The sequence below is a fragment of the Elgaria multicarinata genome, chromosome 1, assembly GCF_023053635.1.
Source record: "Elgaria multicarinata webbii isolate HBS135686 ecotype San Diego chromosome 1, rElgMul1.1.pri, whole genome shotgun sequence".
In the NCBI taxonomy this organism is placed as follows: Eukaryota; Metazoa; Chordata; class Lepidosauria; order Squamata; family Anguidae; genus Elgaria; species Elgaria multicarinata.
The window spans coordinates 51,105,873-51,123,747 of NC_086171.1; the positions used below are offsets into that span (position 1 = coordinate 51,105,873).

A 17,875-nucleotide genomic window follows, 5' to 3' on the forward strand; every position below is an offset into this window, starting at 1 on the left:
AAGTAAAATTAATGTTGCATAGAAATAAAAATGTTTAGTAAACATAACTGTAATTCATGTCTTTGTAGCTTTGCCTGTATCTTTCAAATGGACTTTTTCACATTGTTCAGACTCATTTACTTAAAAAAGAGTTCAACTGCTTTGTAGCAGTAATTGCAAGATGTGTTTCCATGATGGTTCTACTACTGGAAAAAATTCTTATCCGTTGTAGATAAGTCTGCATTCCATTCTAAGATGAAAGTGCTGCTTGCAACACCTAATGTATCAACAGAAACAGATAAACTGAACAGAACTCTTCATTTAGTACACAGCTCTTTACAAAGTATAAGAATAAAGCCCTGCTATGAGGAACTTACAGTTTAAAATGTGACACAGGGAAGAGCACAGTGAAAGGAGAGGGGCTGTGTTAAATGGGAAAATAAGTTTTTACTTCAGTTATGCTAAGTCTTAGCTACAGTGTGGTAAGGGAGCTAAAAGATTATGCCAAAGGCTTCATGGGAAAAGGTGGATTTTGAAATAACCAAGTGGTTACATCTTTTACTTTACTTGACCCTTTCTTCAGTAATGTGGGTGTTCCAGAATACCTTGAGTTGGAATTTAACAACTGTTAATTTGACATACTGTAAAAATATCTGGACATTTTTCTTTTTACAATATCCCAATGTAGTCAGGCTATTGTGAAAAGGACTGAAATCTTTGCTTATGCGGGGAAATTCAGTAGATATTTGTTATGGTTTAAATCTTCAAACAAATGCAAAGCTTTACTTGGAAATTATTTTATTGGAATGCTTGGGTTGTATCCAATGTTACTCTAACTTAAGTCCCATTTATTTCAATGGGTTTATTCTAAGTAGGACTAAGGATGTATCCAATTTGTTTAAATATTAGGTCATGACAACTTGGTTGAATAGTGTTCGCTTACATTATTTAGATTCTTAAAAAAATGATGACACTGAAAATAGTTAATACATATATTTTAACATGATGCAATGTCCTATATTTTATTTTGATTTTAGTATCTTATCTTTTTCTAAACCTACTTTGGAAGCACTATTGAAGGGTAGTATATAAATCTTGTAAGTAAATGAATGAGTGTTTTTTAAACGTAACTTAATTGCTCTAAGCATAAATATGTGATTCCTAAGGACAATAATTTTGCAAAAAGTTAATTGCAACTTCAGTGTTAGATTTAGTCAGTAGTGTATCCAGGGGTCAACACATTTTGGCTAGTCTTACATAGGAAGCTGCCATATAATGAGTCACAGAGCATTGGTCCATCTAGCCTAGTATTGTTGACACTGATTGGCAGTGGCTTTCTAGGATTTCAGGCAAGATTTTTTTCAAGTCATACCTGGAGATGCTTGGCCATACTTGGCCTGCCAGGGGAGCAACCCCAGTTGGCAAAGTGTGAAAATGCCGTCTCTTCCTCCCTTAGTGAAGGGAGTGGGGATGAAACAGCAGAGCTGAGTTTGAAACTGTATAGAGCCTGGGGTGGTTTCAGCTCTTTGTCCCTTGGTTTCCATCCTGTTGTAAAGTGTCTTGGTTGCTGGCTGATGATACAAAGGATTCTACTCTGGAGTAAGTAGAAAGGCCGGTAGTTTTCTTACCTTAGCTGTATTGGTTTTTCATTGGTTCTTGGGTTTTCTATAACTTTTCCTCATTTACTCTTTCCATTCCCTTTCCCATAACTTGTAAATAAACTATCTACCTCAATATTTTGTGCTGCTAGTCCTTTCCTTTGGGTCAAGTGCTAAATCTAGTGGGTCACCAGCCTGGAATATCTGGCTGGATGTTTTCCCTCCCCCCCTCCAGGCCTAGCTTCCTTCAAGTCTCAGATCTCTTTTACACCTCCCTCCTGATTAATATGCCTAGTTCCATCATGAAACACCCAATCTAAGCATGGTTGAGTAAGTCATAAGCATTGTAGGTATGTGACCAGATAACCTAGGACATGTTCACTTGTTGGGGTAGTCTTGCATTTGAAGATGCAAGGCTCCCAGGCTTCTCTTCAAACAGGGTGCCAGGCTGAACTTCTTAAAGTGACAGCACATAGTGTTATGCAAAATACTGGGGCAAAGTGTCTCTCAGGCCCCCATATTAGGCAGCCTGTCAAAACTGGTTAATGGAATCTGATTTTAAGAGAATGCAGTGTTTATTTCATATAGGGGAAAATTGATTACAACTTGTTTGCACTGTTAAACATGGAGTAGGGTAAGAAGAAAGCTGTCAAAGTGATCTTTTTCCTGTGGTGTTGACAAAACTACCTAAGAACTATCTAGCAGGAAAGCTGGAAATCAAAGGGGCAATTATAGAATAGTTGATTATTTATAAATATTCATTCTAGAACAAAAGCTTGCTTAACTTGGAAAGCGCAAACACATCTTAAGATGCTTATAGCCTTAATATCCAGTACAGGTGCATCTCTTTCCACATCACACTTGAATATCATTAGAACTCTGGGTTGTTTATCAGTTAAACTATACAAGTTAACACAACAATTGCACATGTTTTGTTGTTGGGTTAACTCTGGGTTGTTTAACCCATAAAGAAGTCAGTTTCCAGGTTTGTGTGTCATGAAACAACTCAGGAACATTCCTAGGTTGTTAATTAAAAGTGGAAACAATGACCAAATGACTCTCACACTCTTCTCACCTCCATAATTCTTCAGTTAATTAACCTAGGAATTGCTGCCATGATCTGGGAACTGAATCAGTTTCTGTATGAACAAAGCTGGAGATAATTTTAGATGATGTACTGGGTTTAAAAAAAAGTCAGTGGTAGCCAACCGTGGTACTTTTGCATAGTGGTTGGAGTAGATGTACCTTAGAATGAAATATCAGCTTCAGGTGGTATAAGATCTAGATGCAAAGCTTGTTTTGAATTGAGGTTTTTAATGTTTTCTTTGAATCACTGGTTTCCGTTTTCCTCTTATACAATATACTCAGTAATTTTTGCTTCAGAGGCTACACAAGCTTTAAGTCGGGCTTTGGCAGATTGTTGAAAATGGGGCCCAAGACTGGTTTCAAAAAAATAGACATGTAATCTGAATTTTGCCTAACCATAGACATGTAAAAAGCTGGTTTCTGTGCCACATAGCATGAACAGCTGGATTTTATTTTGTCTCAGATGTACTTAAAAATGGAAACAAAATGAGGAACTTTGTCAAGGTGTGGTTGCACAAAGTATTCACTTCTGCTAGTGAGTTTCTGTGGCATCTGAACAGGGCCACTTCAGGTTGTTCATGGGTTAAACAACTCCCGTTAACCCAAGAACAAGCCATAGGTAAACTTGGGGTTGTTTAGCCCATGAACAACCTGAAGTGGCCCTTGAATGCAGCATTTGAGGGTTGTTAATGGAAACAGAAAGTGGTTGTGTGTGGCTCAGGCATAGGATATGTTCCTGCAATTTGTGGGTTAATTAACTTAGAATTTGTTGCCAGATGCCACTGTGTTACATCTGCCGGGATCTGCATCCAAGAAACTCAGCTTATATAGATAAATTAGAAATCTAAACTTTTTCCCCCCTAGGGCCATGATGAAGAAGCTGTTGTGGATACGGGCAAAATCAGCTCTACAATCACCACAAATTTTGAGAAAGAAGAACTAGAAAGTAAGTCATTTTTTTGTATTCTAATGAGTAATGTTAATTTTAGAATCCTAATGTCTTAATTGTTGTGTTACCTGGTGTGGCATGGTTGGACCTATGCCATTTGCAACAACAATGATGTCTAGAGTTTCCACCTATGTGCTTAAGGTACATTGCATGGTAAGGGCCCATAAAGCTGCAAGGTTTTGTCCTTGACATCGCTTTGCATATTCAAAATGGGACATAAAATCAAGGACGATCCCTTCACTCCTCGCCAGCTCCAAGCCCAGCTTTCCAGCTCTAGAGAATGTATTTTCATTTTGGGTTTCTCAGGCACTCTGAGAGCCTTGACACAGCATCAAAACAAGCCCCAACACTCTATTCAAGCTTAGAGATAGAGTTGTGGGGGGGGAATCACCCTTGCAGTTATGCTGTACCGTGAATGTGCTTTTAGAATTGTTAAAAAGAGTATCTGTTGGTTTATGTCCTTTTCTAAAATTTGCAGAAGATTTAGAAAATATTTGGGACAGATAAACTTGTGTGTTCTGCCAATTTTATCAGGTATCATTGCATTTGAAAAATCAGGGATGCAGCACAGGGCGGGAATTAAGAGTTGGTGTGCTTCGACAGCTGCAGAGGCCCACACCTGAGATACTGGGGAAATCTTCCAATTTTTTGAATGTGAGAAGTGCTTGGAATGTAGATGAATAAATACAGTTCAAGGAAAGAATGCTCTGCTACACGTGCCAGGCATCCCTCCCAATAGAAAACTGGATTTCACCCTAGAGACCCCGCATCATCATAGGGACCTTTGTTCTAGTAGGATGAGCACTATGGAGTTTCTGGAGCAGTGACTCTCTCACCCCTTTTAGTCTACCATGGTTGCATGGAGTGTGAAAGAGTCTCTCACCAGGAAATGGGAGATGTTATAAGGGCCTTGTGGGTGGTGATAAATTTCCCAGTGAGAAAGGTACTTGAAGGGAGTAGAGCATGACACTCTTGTGATTCAAGTAGCCTGAATGAGTCGCTGCTCTGCTCCTTTTGGGGCATCCCTCCTTATAACAAATGGCAGCTTGTCTCAGCCTGTAATGACTAGAACATCCACCTCCTGGTTGAAGAGCCTGAAAGAGGCCAAAGAGTTCAACTTTCACATTATTTTTTTAGCTCCAAATGCCAGAGGGACTAAAAGAAGCATGGAAAAGTTGCATGTCTGCTTCTTCCAGACATTTCTCCCTCAGGAAACGGTAGGGTATTATAGTCAATAGAACAATCCCAAAGCCCTCACATTGGTTGTAAACCTCCCAAATTGAGTTATTTCCAGTTTTTGAGGGCTTGAGTACTATTTTATGCATTTGCAACTGGTATGCCTGGCAGGAGTGGCTCTTTTGAGTGACTCTTTTGAGCTCTGTATTGGCACCCATATTTATTTATTTATTTATTTATTTATTTATTTATTTATTGCATTTATATCTGGCCTTTTTTTACTCCAAGGGACGCAAGGCGGTATACGTAATCCTCCTCCTCTCTATTTTATCCTCACAACAACAACCCTGTGATGTAGGTTGGGCTGAGAATCTGTGACTGGCCCAAAGTCACCCAGTCAGCTTCCATGGCTGAGTGGGAACTAGAACCTGGATCTCCCAACTCCCAGCCCAACACACTAGCCACTACACCACACTGGCTGATACCTTTAAGGGAGCTGTGATTATGGTGGTGGTGGGAAGAAAATGTATGAAAGGGAGCTGTGAGGGGAGAGTGATGTACTCATCTTGTAGCCAATAGCCTATAAAAACCTTCATCTGGTCTTATGGCATGATGGCAGCCTCCTAGAAATAGATTATTATTGTAGTTTTGAAGGCATACCAGCTGTGCATTCTCCTTGTCCTTTTCCAATTTTTTGGTAGCTGGTTATGAAAAGGGAGCTATTTGGTTTAGACTTAAAACCACTTTAAAGAGTGTATATCACGGCTGCAGGAATAAATACAACTGAAGTGGCTTGCACTGTGCAGTGTGGTAACTAAGAGTGAAAGCTGTTTACAATTATATGCCGGTAGTTTAAAACAGGGACATGGTACTGAGAACACTACAAAAAGGACTTGACAGTCTTAGTTGTGAGGAAGACAATAATGCCATTTTGTGAAGTGATCAGGTCCTTCAGCACTTGGCTCCTGATACATCCTAGAAGAAGAAGCTTGTACCATCTGGTTATGGCATAATTCCATGGCACATTTAGCAGTGAAGAGGGATTGCCCTTAACATACACTTAAATTTTCCTTTGCTAGGTGTAACTGTGTTTGTGTTTAATAGTTCTTTTATCATTGTCTTATAGCTGTGGTACGCATTTCAATCTGGATTTCTGCTCTGTCAGAGAAGTGTGTTCCCATTTTTCTCCAAGACTGGGGTCGGACGTCACGATAATCCATAATGGGTTAAATAACCCATTGTGGCTTATTTAACTCATCATGGGTTATTGTGTTATGTGTCAGGAGGGATTTTTTAATCCATCGTGTCTTATTTGGCCAAAAAAACCCACCCCACTCTGATAATCCACAGTCTGCAGAGTCAGTTATTTAACCCATCATGGGTTATCATGTGTGGCAGTCTCAGTGGGTTATTTTGGTCACCTACAGAGTTGCTTGGCAAGAACAGCCAAAACCACTGCTGCCGCTGTCCTCCAGCTAGCAATTCTCTGTTTCCATGATCTGCCTAGCAACTGATTGTATTCGCAGCCAACCCCACCCTAACTGTTCCTTGGCAGTGCACTCTGCAACCTCCCCAAGTGTCAAATACTGTCTTCGTTAGATGGCAGCAGCTGCACAGGGTTGTCATTTTGCCTTGTGTGCATCCTTGTCAGGGGGATGCTATGTATGAAGTCTCGTCCTGCTCCTGCCAACTTCCATGGAGTTATAGCCACCATCCCCATTTTGGCAGAAAGGTGCTTTGGCTTGTGTGGCTTTGTCAGTGTGCAGAGTTTTCAATGGGCATTGTCTGCAACCCTGCTAGGGGAGGCTGTGTATAAAGTTTTGTCCCAACCCTGCAAACTTCCAAGGGTTTAATTTGCGCCACCCCCTTTTCGGTGCACCCAGAATTTTTGCTCTTTGGTGTGTAATCACACAGAGTTTTGATGGTGTATCAGGTGCCTTCCGACTAGGGGAGGTTGTGTATGAAGTTTGGTCCTGATCCTGCAAACTTTTGAGGGTTGATCTGCGCTACCCCCTTTTTGGTTAAACGCAGTCTTCGCTTCTTTGTGTGTAATTGTGCAGGAGTGCATCGGGTGCCTCCTGGAAGGCTGTGTATGAAGTTTGGTTCCAATCTTGCATACTTCCAGCACTTTAGGGCCAACACCCCCTTGTTGTGGTGATGCTGGAAGTGCTGGATTAAGCCCCTGTACTTTACCCCACACCTCTTCCCTCACATTGGGATGTTGTGGAAGGTTAAAATAGGCCGCTGCGATGTTGCCAGTGGGTGAAACAACACCACTGCTGGGGTGGGAGAACTACAGCCAGACATGGCGTTGGGTGGATGACTCTGGATACATACAGTAGTTTAATATTAATCCATCATGGCTTAAAGTGATGTCCGAATGCAGCCTATGTGTTAACATGCCACCATAGTTAGACTGAAGAAATGCTTAAATACTTGTGTATTTGCCCTGGCCAGACTGCAGTTCTAAGCAGATTTCAGTAAGCATTATTGAAATTGCTGGGCTTTATTTCCTGGTAAATGAGTTTAGAAAGGGGATTTATTAAATCAATAATAATGAAACTTGAACATAGAGTTGGCAGAGAAGGTGAGGCTTATTATAAGAGACAATCCATTGTTAACGTAAGAATCTTCTTAGTATTTTTTAAATGGTGTAAACGTGCTAACTATTCCATGTATTTGTTACAATTGAAAAAGAGTAATATTATTACAATTATTGGATAAAAACTAGTGAATACCTAGGGTGCTTTGTTTAGTGTTCTGGTGCTGTGCAAAACAAAACTGAGTCAGAATTACTTTTTAATGCGTTTTGTATTTGCTATAGGATGTGATCTGAGTAATTGTGGAGTAAATAGAAAAAGTACTGTGCATCCTTTAAAGAAAATTTTAAATGACACCACTAATAACTTTAACTACTAAATACCATTTGGGGATTTTTGTGAACTGAGCTTGGATGTAGCCATGTCTGATTAAATTAAACAACCACCTCTGGAGTTACATGTACTAAATTTAGTATCCTGCATTTTATTAGTGCTGTTGAGTATTGGTTTAAGCTAATTCTGTAACAAGCTTGGAATCAGTATGGTACAGGCATTGTGCAAGTGAGGTTTCTGAAGGTCATTTAATAATTCAGTTGCATCCTTTGGACTATACGTGGATTATTTAGGTTTCTTGCATATGAGTAGAGATCCTAAAATTTCACAGAAAGGCTTTAATTTTTTCATACATGCACAGTGGTCTCATGTGCACACACAGCCTGCACTTGGATATGAACAAGTTTTTAACCCATGCATGTAACAGTTTCTTTTCTTCTTTTGCACACCTCAAAGAAATACAGTATACAATTAATGCTAGTTTCTCATTTCATCTGAATCACAAACTATGGTTACCAGTTATGGAAGTTGGTTTAAGATCCTGGCTTGTTCCAAAGCTGATAACCACTTTCTGGGTTGGATGAAATTGACTACTTCTTCATTTCACTGAAATGCACTGTAAAGGGTGGCTAAAAGCACAGGCAAAAGTTTTGTTCATATCTCATCTTATTAAGTCAAGATAGATCATCCAAATGTAACTAGAATGCTGTTCTGGTAGTTTTTCTCCCAAGTAGATCTATTTGTAAAGAACCCACCCAAACAGCCTCTTGCCCCCCTGTAGTTCTCCTACATGTGTGTCTTCCGTTTTAAGGGTGGTCATATTGTTCTTTCAACTCCAGGTGTGGTTATGCTTGCTTCCTGGTGTAAAAAAATTAACTTAGATTGCAGGTTTGATATCCAACTGCTGGCAAACTGCAGCTAGGAACAAGGTTCTCTTTAGGGTGGAGATTTTCTGACTTTGATATAATTTTTATGCACTATGATATGAGCTGGTCTTGAACATCAGGAGAATACTGTATTTGGCTATTTTGCGCCTAGTTGATGTCAGTTTATTTATGCTGGATGTTCACCATAGCACATGGCTGTGTCAAGTTCATTAAGGACCAAACTGGATGTTAAGTCAGGGTTGGGGAACCTGTGGCCCTGCAGATGTTGGACTACAACTTCATCACTGACCACTAGTCATGCTGGCTGGGCTCATGTGAGTTGGAGTCCAACAACATCTGGAATTCCGTAGGTCCCCATATGTGTTAAATGTGGGGACCTATGGCACTTTTCTCTGCATTTTGCTGAAAGTCACATTAGGCTTTTCAAGCTACTATTCAGAATTGAAGGGTGGGGCAGGGAGAGACTGCCTAGCACTTCCCCCTTGTCATTTTGCAACTCAAAAATCTCCTTTGCCAAGCTGCATTTTTCCTCAGAGAAGAAAAGTAGCTTCTGGAGTGCAGTTTTGAGCAAACAAATCGCAGGAAGGGAATGAGAGCCTTGTACACTTAATTGTAGCCTTTGAAGCTGCTGTCTGTTCAGCAACAACATTGGAGGTGATATCACATCAAGTTTGTCCCTAACAGTGTTGTTATTCAGAGTTTCAATTTTTGCAAATATAAATGCCTGCCTTTTCTATCTGGAGAAATGAAATAATGGTAGTCTTAAACTGGTGAGGAGATCATCCATTAATTAGTGGTTCCTTAATGTTTGAAAATGGAATTTCCCAGATGCAGGAAACGTTGCCTTTTTAGCTGTAAACCCTTGTGGAGTTAACTAGGAAACAGTTAGCACTGCCCTTTTTGGTTTCTCAGGAGGTTATCCGTTAAATTGGAATTCAGCTGTGGCACAAACTGTTCAGCCTCAACTGAAATTTGATTTATTGAAAATTAGTAAATGTGTTCATTTTCTCATCTGGTAGTACCTTTTAAGAAAGAGTTCAAAGTTATTTCCCTTGAAAAAGGTTTACATTTTCAGTTTAAAAAATCCCTTAGATTTGTGCTTTGTGCCCAGATTATAAAAAGATTATCCATCCGTGTCAACTCAATACTTCATTTGAAATTCTTATGAACTGAACATTAGTCCAGTATTCCTCAAATAGAAACTTTGGGGGTGATTTTGTTCCTTACTACATATCTTAGATATATGTAGACACATAGATATAAAGTGTGGAAAAGGAACTATAGAGCTGATATCGAATTTGTTGGTTGCAGCACGACTGATGGTAGCTAGGAACTGGAAGATCCAAGGGGAATACTCTATTGAGGAATGGTATGAAGAAGTCTGGGACATAGCCATTAATGATAAACTGACATGCAATATTAAGTGGAGAAAAGGCGTAACTAAAATAAATGAGTTCGAAGGAATTTGGAAACAGTTCCTAGTGTTTGTGTTTACTAAGGGAAGTGGGAAACCGCCAGCAGAAGAAACGATTAGATTTTGGACTCAAGAATGATCCCGAGGTGGGGGGTGCACCTTTATGTTAAGAACGAAGATGTTGTAGTATGATAAGGTATATGTAATAGTTTTTGATATTTGTACTCAACAATCATTCAATATGTATGCAGCAGATATTTGATGTTTTTTTTTTCTTATTGTGTTTTGTTTCAGTTATATTTTGGTAATGTTTATCTATGTTTATATAGTGTTGAAAATGAATAAAAATTTAAACAAAAAAAAAAAAAAAAAAAAAAAAAAACTACATATCTTCTTTTTGACAGTTGATATGTGTTGTATGGTGCAGGAAGCATTCTGACTCAGATTGAAAGCCAGCGATAAGCTCTGTCTGGATCTTTCTTTATTAATGAAGCTGGGCTGCTTTCATATGCTTAATATGTTGCATAACTTTCTTTGGTTAAGGTCACAGAGCTGTGTATATCGGCGTGCATGTCCCCTTCGGAAAGCAGGGTCGACGGCGTCATAAGCACCGAGGACATAAGCATCATAGACGAAGAAAAGAAAAGGAAACTGATAGAGAAGATGGGCGAGAATCTCCATCCTATGGTAATAATTTTTGTCACTACGTTTATACCATTTTATCTTAAGTGGCAACCTTATAAAATCCAGTTCTTGTTTCTCATTGTAATTTTATGTGATATACCTGAAAACTTGTTTTATTTTTAAAATAAGTAAACGTTGAAGAGTATTATGGGCATGTTCCAGTGAAATGACAACAGGGTTTGAGGCCCATATATATCAGTTCCCTGCATTTATACAGTATATAGTTACTTCCTCTTGGTTATAGCAAACTTCGCTTTGTGTTCAGAAGAAAACCATTAATTGAATTGGAGTATGCAAGGGAAGCAGGGAGAGTGTGAGCATATCATTGTCTGGTGTTAGTGTGAACCAGCCCAAGGTGTTCCAGTGACTTAAGACTTGTTTATATATGGCCCAGGGAAATAAGTTATACATGTGCAAGAATGGACTGTGGCCTCATGCCTCTTCCACTGTGCATAGAACCATTGTGCATAGGCCCTGCTCATTGGATCTGTCTCCCTTTTAACAGGGGAGAATAGATCCTATGAGTGGGGCCTGTGTATGAACTAGCCATAAGCACTTGAACTCCATGCTCTAGTGCACAGTTTTGTTTATAATTAGCTGTTCCATGTGATACTGCCCAAGAGCCATTGGGATATGCTGGATTAATAGTCTAAATAATAAGACCGTGAATGCTATTTTTATAGGAATCTGGTCCTGTTGTGTTCCTAGCCTTTTTTAATCTCCCTTCCTATCCACAGTATGAATATTTGTAGTCTTATGTTCTTCTTTGTGGTCTCTGCGCATCACACATATGGGCTCTGAGCCTGCATGGAGCTCACTTCGGGAATCTTCTATATCTGAGGATTTTTGGCAGGAACCCATCCCCCACCATCCCAGTGCATCGACTGCCATTGTGGTAGCTCGTACATTCGGATTTCTCTGTTTGAGAACTACTGCGTGGACATATTCATAAGAGTTTGAAGCTTTAAACTAATCACTGTCCCAAATTTAATTTTCAACAAGACACACCGTCTCAGAGGGTGCAGTTTATCCTGGGTACAGAGGATGATGATGAAGAACACATTCCTCATGATCTGTTCACTGAAATGGATGAACTTTGCTTTAGAGAAGGAGAAGAATATGAATGGAAAGAAACTGCCAGGTATAGTTCCTTTTCAGTATCACCCATGATTGCAGCATAAAGCGACTTGTCTTAATGTAATTTGGATGGCCAAGTGAATATCTGTAGAAATATTTTGAAGTATTCCTATGGCTCAGTTCCCGTAAGCATATTTTGTTTAGCTCTATAGCTACTGATACTACTCTTTATAATAAGTATGATTTTCTCAGTTTTATGTAACAGTGTCAGTTGGTGTGATAGTTAACAAAATAAGGGATACTGAGACTGCAATCCTATACTCAGTCCTAGTGAGCTCATTGAGTCTTACTTCTGAGCAGACAAGTATAGGATTTCAATACAAGTCTTTAAAAAAGCCAGTTGTTAAATGGTACAGGGTGTTGGAAGACTAACTGAACAAAGGTTTGAAAAGTAATGACAAATGAAAGAGTGTGTATGAAGAGGTGGCTCCGGATTGCAAAAAGCAATATTTAAAAAAAGACTTTTGTTGGTGTGTTTGTTCTTTATGCATATATTTGTTTCAGATGGCTGAAATTCGAAGAAGATGTTGAAGATGGCGGTGAGCGGTGGAGCAAACCTTATGTCGCTACGCTGTCTCTCCACAGTCTGTTTGAACTGAGGAGCTGTATTTTAAATGGGACAGTCATGTTGGATATGAGAGCCAGTTCACTGGATGAAATAGCAGGTTAGAGCGATTTTATTTAAGATTTTTTTAAATTGCTTTCACAAACCTTGTTAAAAACAAATAATGGGTTCTTTCATTATTCTCTTTATGACAGAAACATGATAAAGGGAATATAGTACTCATGTTTCTATCTGTACTAAAGTTGCTTTCCATCTCACTTAAGCGTTCATTCTGCAGACTTGGTACATTCCTTTCGACTGGTGTGTTCCATTACTAGAAGTTGGATATGCTACAAGTTGTACCCGCTATAAATTTTTGCTGACTTATCTCCCTACCTTTCATATCTCCTACAATTTATAATGCAAATAAGGTGGCTTTTATTTAGTAAGTGCTAGCATGCAATTAAATCTTGCTGGGACTGATCATTAATGCTCCCTCCAGTTTAGATAAGAGGATGGGTGCAGCATTGAAGTTTATTGCCGGGCTTTGTTTCTTGTTCTGTCACACTGCTGCATGCCTTGTTGTTAGCAATTTTATGTTTAGAGATTAACTCTAAGCAAGAATGTGCCTCTTTCAAACGAAATGTGGGCACTTCGAAATAAGGACCATAGGCCTATAAAATATAAACTAAAGGATTGGTCTGTACACATATTTGATGCATTTAGGAACCTAGCTGAGTTGTTTGATTTACATGAAAACATGTGCCTGTAAAGATGCAATATAGATAAATCACCTTGGGTGCCAACTAGTATTTAAACTCTCTTTCTCTTTTCTTCCCCTATCCACGGTTCCATAAATTATGAGGTGGAGATCAACATATGCACCTATATTGCAGAAGCATGCAGTATAGTAGGTTCTAATCTTTCAGATTAGATGGGCAAAAGGGAATATAGCTCTATTTATTTATTTATTTAGAGTATTTTTATCCCGCACCTCAGCCAAAAGGCTCTCGGAGCGGCTTACAATGTATCAATAAAGAAGACAGTCCCTACCCTCAGGCTTACATTCTAAAAAAAAGACGTGACACACAAGGAAAAGTGGATGGGGAGGGAAGAGGGAGAAAATAAAAAGAAATTAAGGAGACTGTTTAGGCTGGTGGGAAGGCCCTGCTCCGTCCTCTCATCTCCCAATGGAGGGGCAAACCAACAGCTGCTTCTTCCCCACAAGGTGAAGATGTTAGCCCTGTGGGGGGGGGGTCCAACTGAAGCAGGCTCCGATGGTGCCTGCCTGCTCCAGTCTCCCTCGCATCTTCTTCCCCACAGGGTGAAGATGTCAGTTAGCCCTGTGGGGGGGGGGGGGTCCAACTGAAGCAGGCCCTAATGGTGCCTGCCTGCTCCAGTCTCCCTCGCATCTCAATAGCTCTACCCCACTGGCCATAAAAAGCTTAGCTACAAATTACAGTGGTAGCCCTGCACATAATTGGGCTGTTCCATTGACTTCACTGGGATTCATGCACCCATGTCTGGACTCGTAGTCAAGAACAGATGGCAAGGCTGTGCCAGTAATGAGTCAGACAGGTTGGTTACATCTTCCGTCTGCCATGCTGGGCACAGCAACAAGTAGAAACACTAGTTGATCCTTCAGTGTCTACACTAGTGTGAAGGTGCAGTCAGGTCTTTAGTGCTGGAACAAGTATATATGTTGTACACTCATGTTCTTCCTTGGACTCTCAAGCCATTTGCTGTGTACTTTGGCAGAGAATTTCCAGAAGTGCTATAGAATTATGATAGTAACTTTAGGATTATGGCAAAGGTTATAGTGTAGAGCAGGGGTAGGGAACCTATTTCCTATGGATGGTCATTGACCCATTGGAAAAATAAGTCAGGAGCCACAGGTAGTGATGTTGGAGACAGATCCTACAAGGGTGGGGGTAGAATTTCCAACATTGTAGGATTGTATTGCTCTCTCTGCCACTCCATCCTTTTGTCACCCGTCACCCCCTCTCTCTGTCACACACACACGCATGAAGCAGAAAAAGAATTCCAAGTGGGGTCATCTGAAAAGCAAGAGTGGGCCCACGGTGTACAGGGAGCCAGATGACACTGAGGGCTGCATGAAATTAGGCTGAAGGCCACAGATTCCTCACCCCAGGTCTAAAATGTACTCACTTTTTAATGCATTGTTTAGCCCAAAATAGTTCTTTTTGCAGTGTTGTCATTCACTAAAAGAGAATCTTGAGGATTGCTTTCAGGATGGAATTTGTCTTAAAATAACTTCAAAAGTGAGAGTTGATAAAATACTCTATATAAATTATAGAGCCAGTGTGGTGTAGTGGTTAGAGTGTCAGACTGGGAGTCGGGAGATCTGGAATCTAGTCCCCACTTGGCCATGGAAGCACACTGGGTGACCTGGGCCAGTCACAGACTCTCAGCCCAGCCTACCTCACAGGGTTTTTGTTGTGAGGATAAATGGAAAAGAGGAGGATTATGTACGCTGCCTTGGTGTCCTTGAAGGAAAAAAGGTGGGATATAAATGTAATAAATAAACAATAAATTAGAGGTCACCCTACTATTTGTTTAATTTTCTTTTTCCTTTAACAGATATGGTATTGGATAACATGATAGCTTCTGGTCACCTGGATGAATCTATGAGAGAGCCTGTTAGAGAAGCTCTTCTGAAGAGACACCATCATCAGAATGAGAAAAAATTCAGTAATCGGATTCCCCTTGTCCGATCCTTTGCAGATATAGGCAAGAAACATTCTGACCCTCTCTTGCTTGAAAGAAATGGTGAGATAAGTTGTGGCATCCAGTTAATTTTAATTTTTAACAACATAATGCAGAGATGTGAGAAAAGTCAGCAGACTTAAAGAAAACGGGTTGAAAATTCCTTTCTCATACATAGGGAATTCTGACATTCGTCTTTAGAGATAGCAAAGCTGCTTCTATGACTATGCTAAGATGCATGTGAAACCAAGACTATGAATATTCTATCATACTTTATTATGTATTTCCTGGATCTTCCTGTTGTCATCACATTTAGTAACAAAGGCGATACAAGTTGATTTTTCCTTTAGGAGTAATGAATAAGTGATATTTTGATGAGGAAAACCACTCTGCTTTCTGTCAACAGGATTGTTTTGGTTTCACTTTTTTGGGCACGGTATGAATATGTGTGTACATGCATTTTTTTTATCTCATTTTGATATTTCTATCTTTTGGGATTTAAATTCTATTTCTCACACTTTTATTGGCTCTTCAGGTATGTATACTTCAAATTTCTGGTTTTGAATAAAGCTGTATTTTAGGATCTAGGGTTCTAAGCCATAGCTGGAAACTCTCCAGTTCGTTATTATTAGGAGTTAATAATGTCCAGTGCCTTTCTAGACCCTGACCCATTTCCCATTATAATATTCTGTGGTGACTTCTGTTTAGAACTTCAGTACTTGTTTTTAGAAAATAAAGTAAGGGTTCACGTACCACTGACATTCGAGATCAGAATAGTCGTAATTGGTTTCCTCTCTCTCTCTCTCTCTCTCTCTCTCTCTCTTTCGTGTGTGTGTGTTTGTATGTTGTATGCTGGTCCTACTCTTCCTGATTTTTCTGAAACTTGTTTTTAAGAAAGGAGCTTGGCATTTTTATTATCTGTTTAAAATATATATATTCCTTTATCTCAAGCATAGCATCTGATATTTTACTCCATTCTCTCTGGATCTTAAGCAATGATCAGTAATAGATTTTTTTTGTTCTCCTTTACCTTGTAGGTATGTGTAAATACATGCTGACTTTTTTAACATCTAAAGTTCTGCTTAGCCCCCATGTTTTGCTTATCTCGCCTGTGAATGCAGTTTGTTTTGCCTTTTAAGAGTTTTGTAGAATAAAATATGTAATTTTTATCTTCCTGCTGAACATTTTCATCACTTTATTTGTTTTATCTCAGGGGAAGGCCTTTCAGCCTCCCGGCACTCTTTACGAGCAGGTCTCTCTGCCTCAAATATTTCCCTGAGAGGAGAGAATCGCTTGTCCCTTCTTCTCAATTACCTTCTTCCTGGATCTCCAGCTGTCTCAAGGAGCACAACCCCTTTACCTACCCCACAAAGCACTCCACCCTCCAGTCCTGGGTGCGGTCACAAGGCAACCACAAATTTGCAGCCAACCGAGCTTCAGGGTGCTGAACTCCTAGTGTCTCCTTCTAGCGATGAAATCCCTAAAGTAGTAATTCATCCACCTGAGGAGGATTTAGACGCTCAGGAAAGCAAGGAGAAGACGACAGAGGATAATAGTGACGTAACAACAGGCAACTATTTGAACTCAAATTATCCATGCGTGCTGCTTTCTGCAACTGAATCACTTCCACCGCGAAGTTTTTATTGCACAGCTTGAGCACCCATGAGTTGTATACCAATCTGTTACTTGTTTGCATGCTTCATTTCCCTTGTGTGATATTTTCTTGGAGAACTTCATTTAGCATTTTGAATTTGATGCAAAGAGTTGACGCTGAAATATTAACACAAATTAACACATTGAAAGCAATGGAATATTTGAGTACTTGTCCATACTTCCTTTTGTTTCATAACCAAAATAAATTCAATCAGCGAGTGCTTCTGCCTTGAAAGGGAAAAAAAGAAAAGGGTGTGGGAAGCAAGTTACAAATTGTAAACTTGAAACTGAGATACCAAATGGTGGCCTTTTCCTTCTTTAAACCTTCTAGTTTCTAGTACATGAGGTATACATTTAGCACCAGAAGATGTCAGGCACCTTAAAGACCATGAACTGAAATCTCAGTCCAATCCTGCTCCCAACTCGTACTTCCTCTTTTAGGGTAGTAACCAGTTCATTTAATTGGTGTAAATACTAGTTTCACTGTTGCAAGAACTTGTTTTTGAATTATTACAAGCAGAGGCTTATGCAACAGCTAAAGGATATTTGTGTGTATTAAACAGGAAAGAACTGTTTGTTGCTATCCTACTTGGCCTCTGAAAGACCACTTTCAGGGTAAGGGTTGCTGAGGCAACTTGTTCTAGGGTGATGGGTTGCTTTGAGGATGTACCTGGCAGTTCTGGTGTATCCCATTCCTGTACTATATCATTTGCATGGCTGTCCTGTGATGTATAGTAGCTTTTTACACAGGGTTGAGGAAGCTACCAGCACCAAAGCAGGGAGATGACGTTATGGCCTGGTTCGTATACAACCCAGAGTATGGCCTGGATTGATCCAAGGAGAGACTCCATATTTTGTGGGGTTGGTTGTGAACTCTGGATTGTTCATGGTTAACAACCCATAGTTAAATAATAGTACAGGGTTCGTATGTAACAACAACCCAAGATTCAACAGCAACCCACACACAACCCATACTCTGGGTTGTCTAGTTCAAGCTATCAATTCTTATTTATATAAAGTATTTTTACCCTGCTTTTCAGCTGAAAGAGTGGCTTAGAAAGATCAGAAATAAACCATTCCCTGCCATCAGGCTTATAGTCTTGTCAGGCAGTTGTAAAAATCAGAATTAAAAGAGAAAAATTGTCCTAAGAATTGCCATGTAATATAA

At 39.7% G+C, this 17,875-nt stretch overlaps 1 protein-coding gene across 1 annotated transcript in view; it reads left to right on the plus strand.

Annotated features, from left to right (window-relative positions):
• The window catches only part of SLC4A7 (solute carrier family 4 member 7), an 88,633-nt gene that overhangs the window by 34,995 nt on the left and 35,763 nt on the right, over positions 1–17,875 (plus strand). The window contains exons 3-8 of the mRNA XM_063128083.1: positions 3,528–3,609; positions 10,506–10,649; positions 11,649–11,787; positions 12,288–12,448; positions 14,929–15,117; positions 16,268–16,624. Of these exons, the coding sequence (XP_062984153.1) occupies positions 3,528–3,609; positions 10,506–10,649; positions 11,649–11,787; positions 12,288–12,448; positions 14,929–15,117; positions 16,268–16,624 (1,072 nt within the window). The remainder of the gene's footprint in view (positions 1–3,527; positions 3,610–10,505; positions 10,650–11,648; positions 11,788–12,287; positions 12,449–14,928; positions 15,118–16,267; positions 16,625–17,875) is intronic.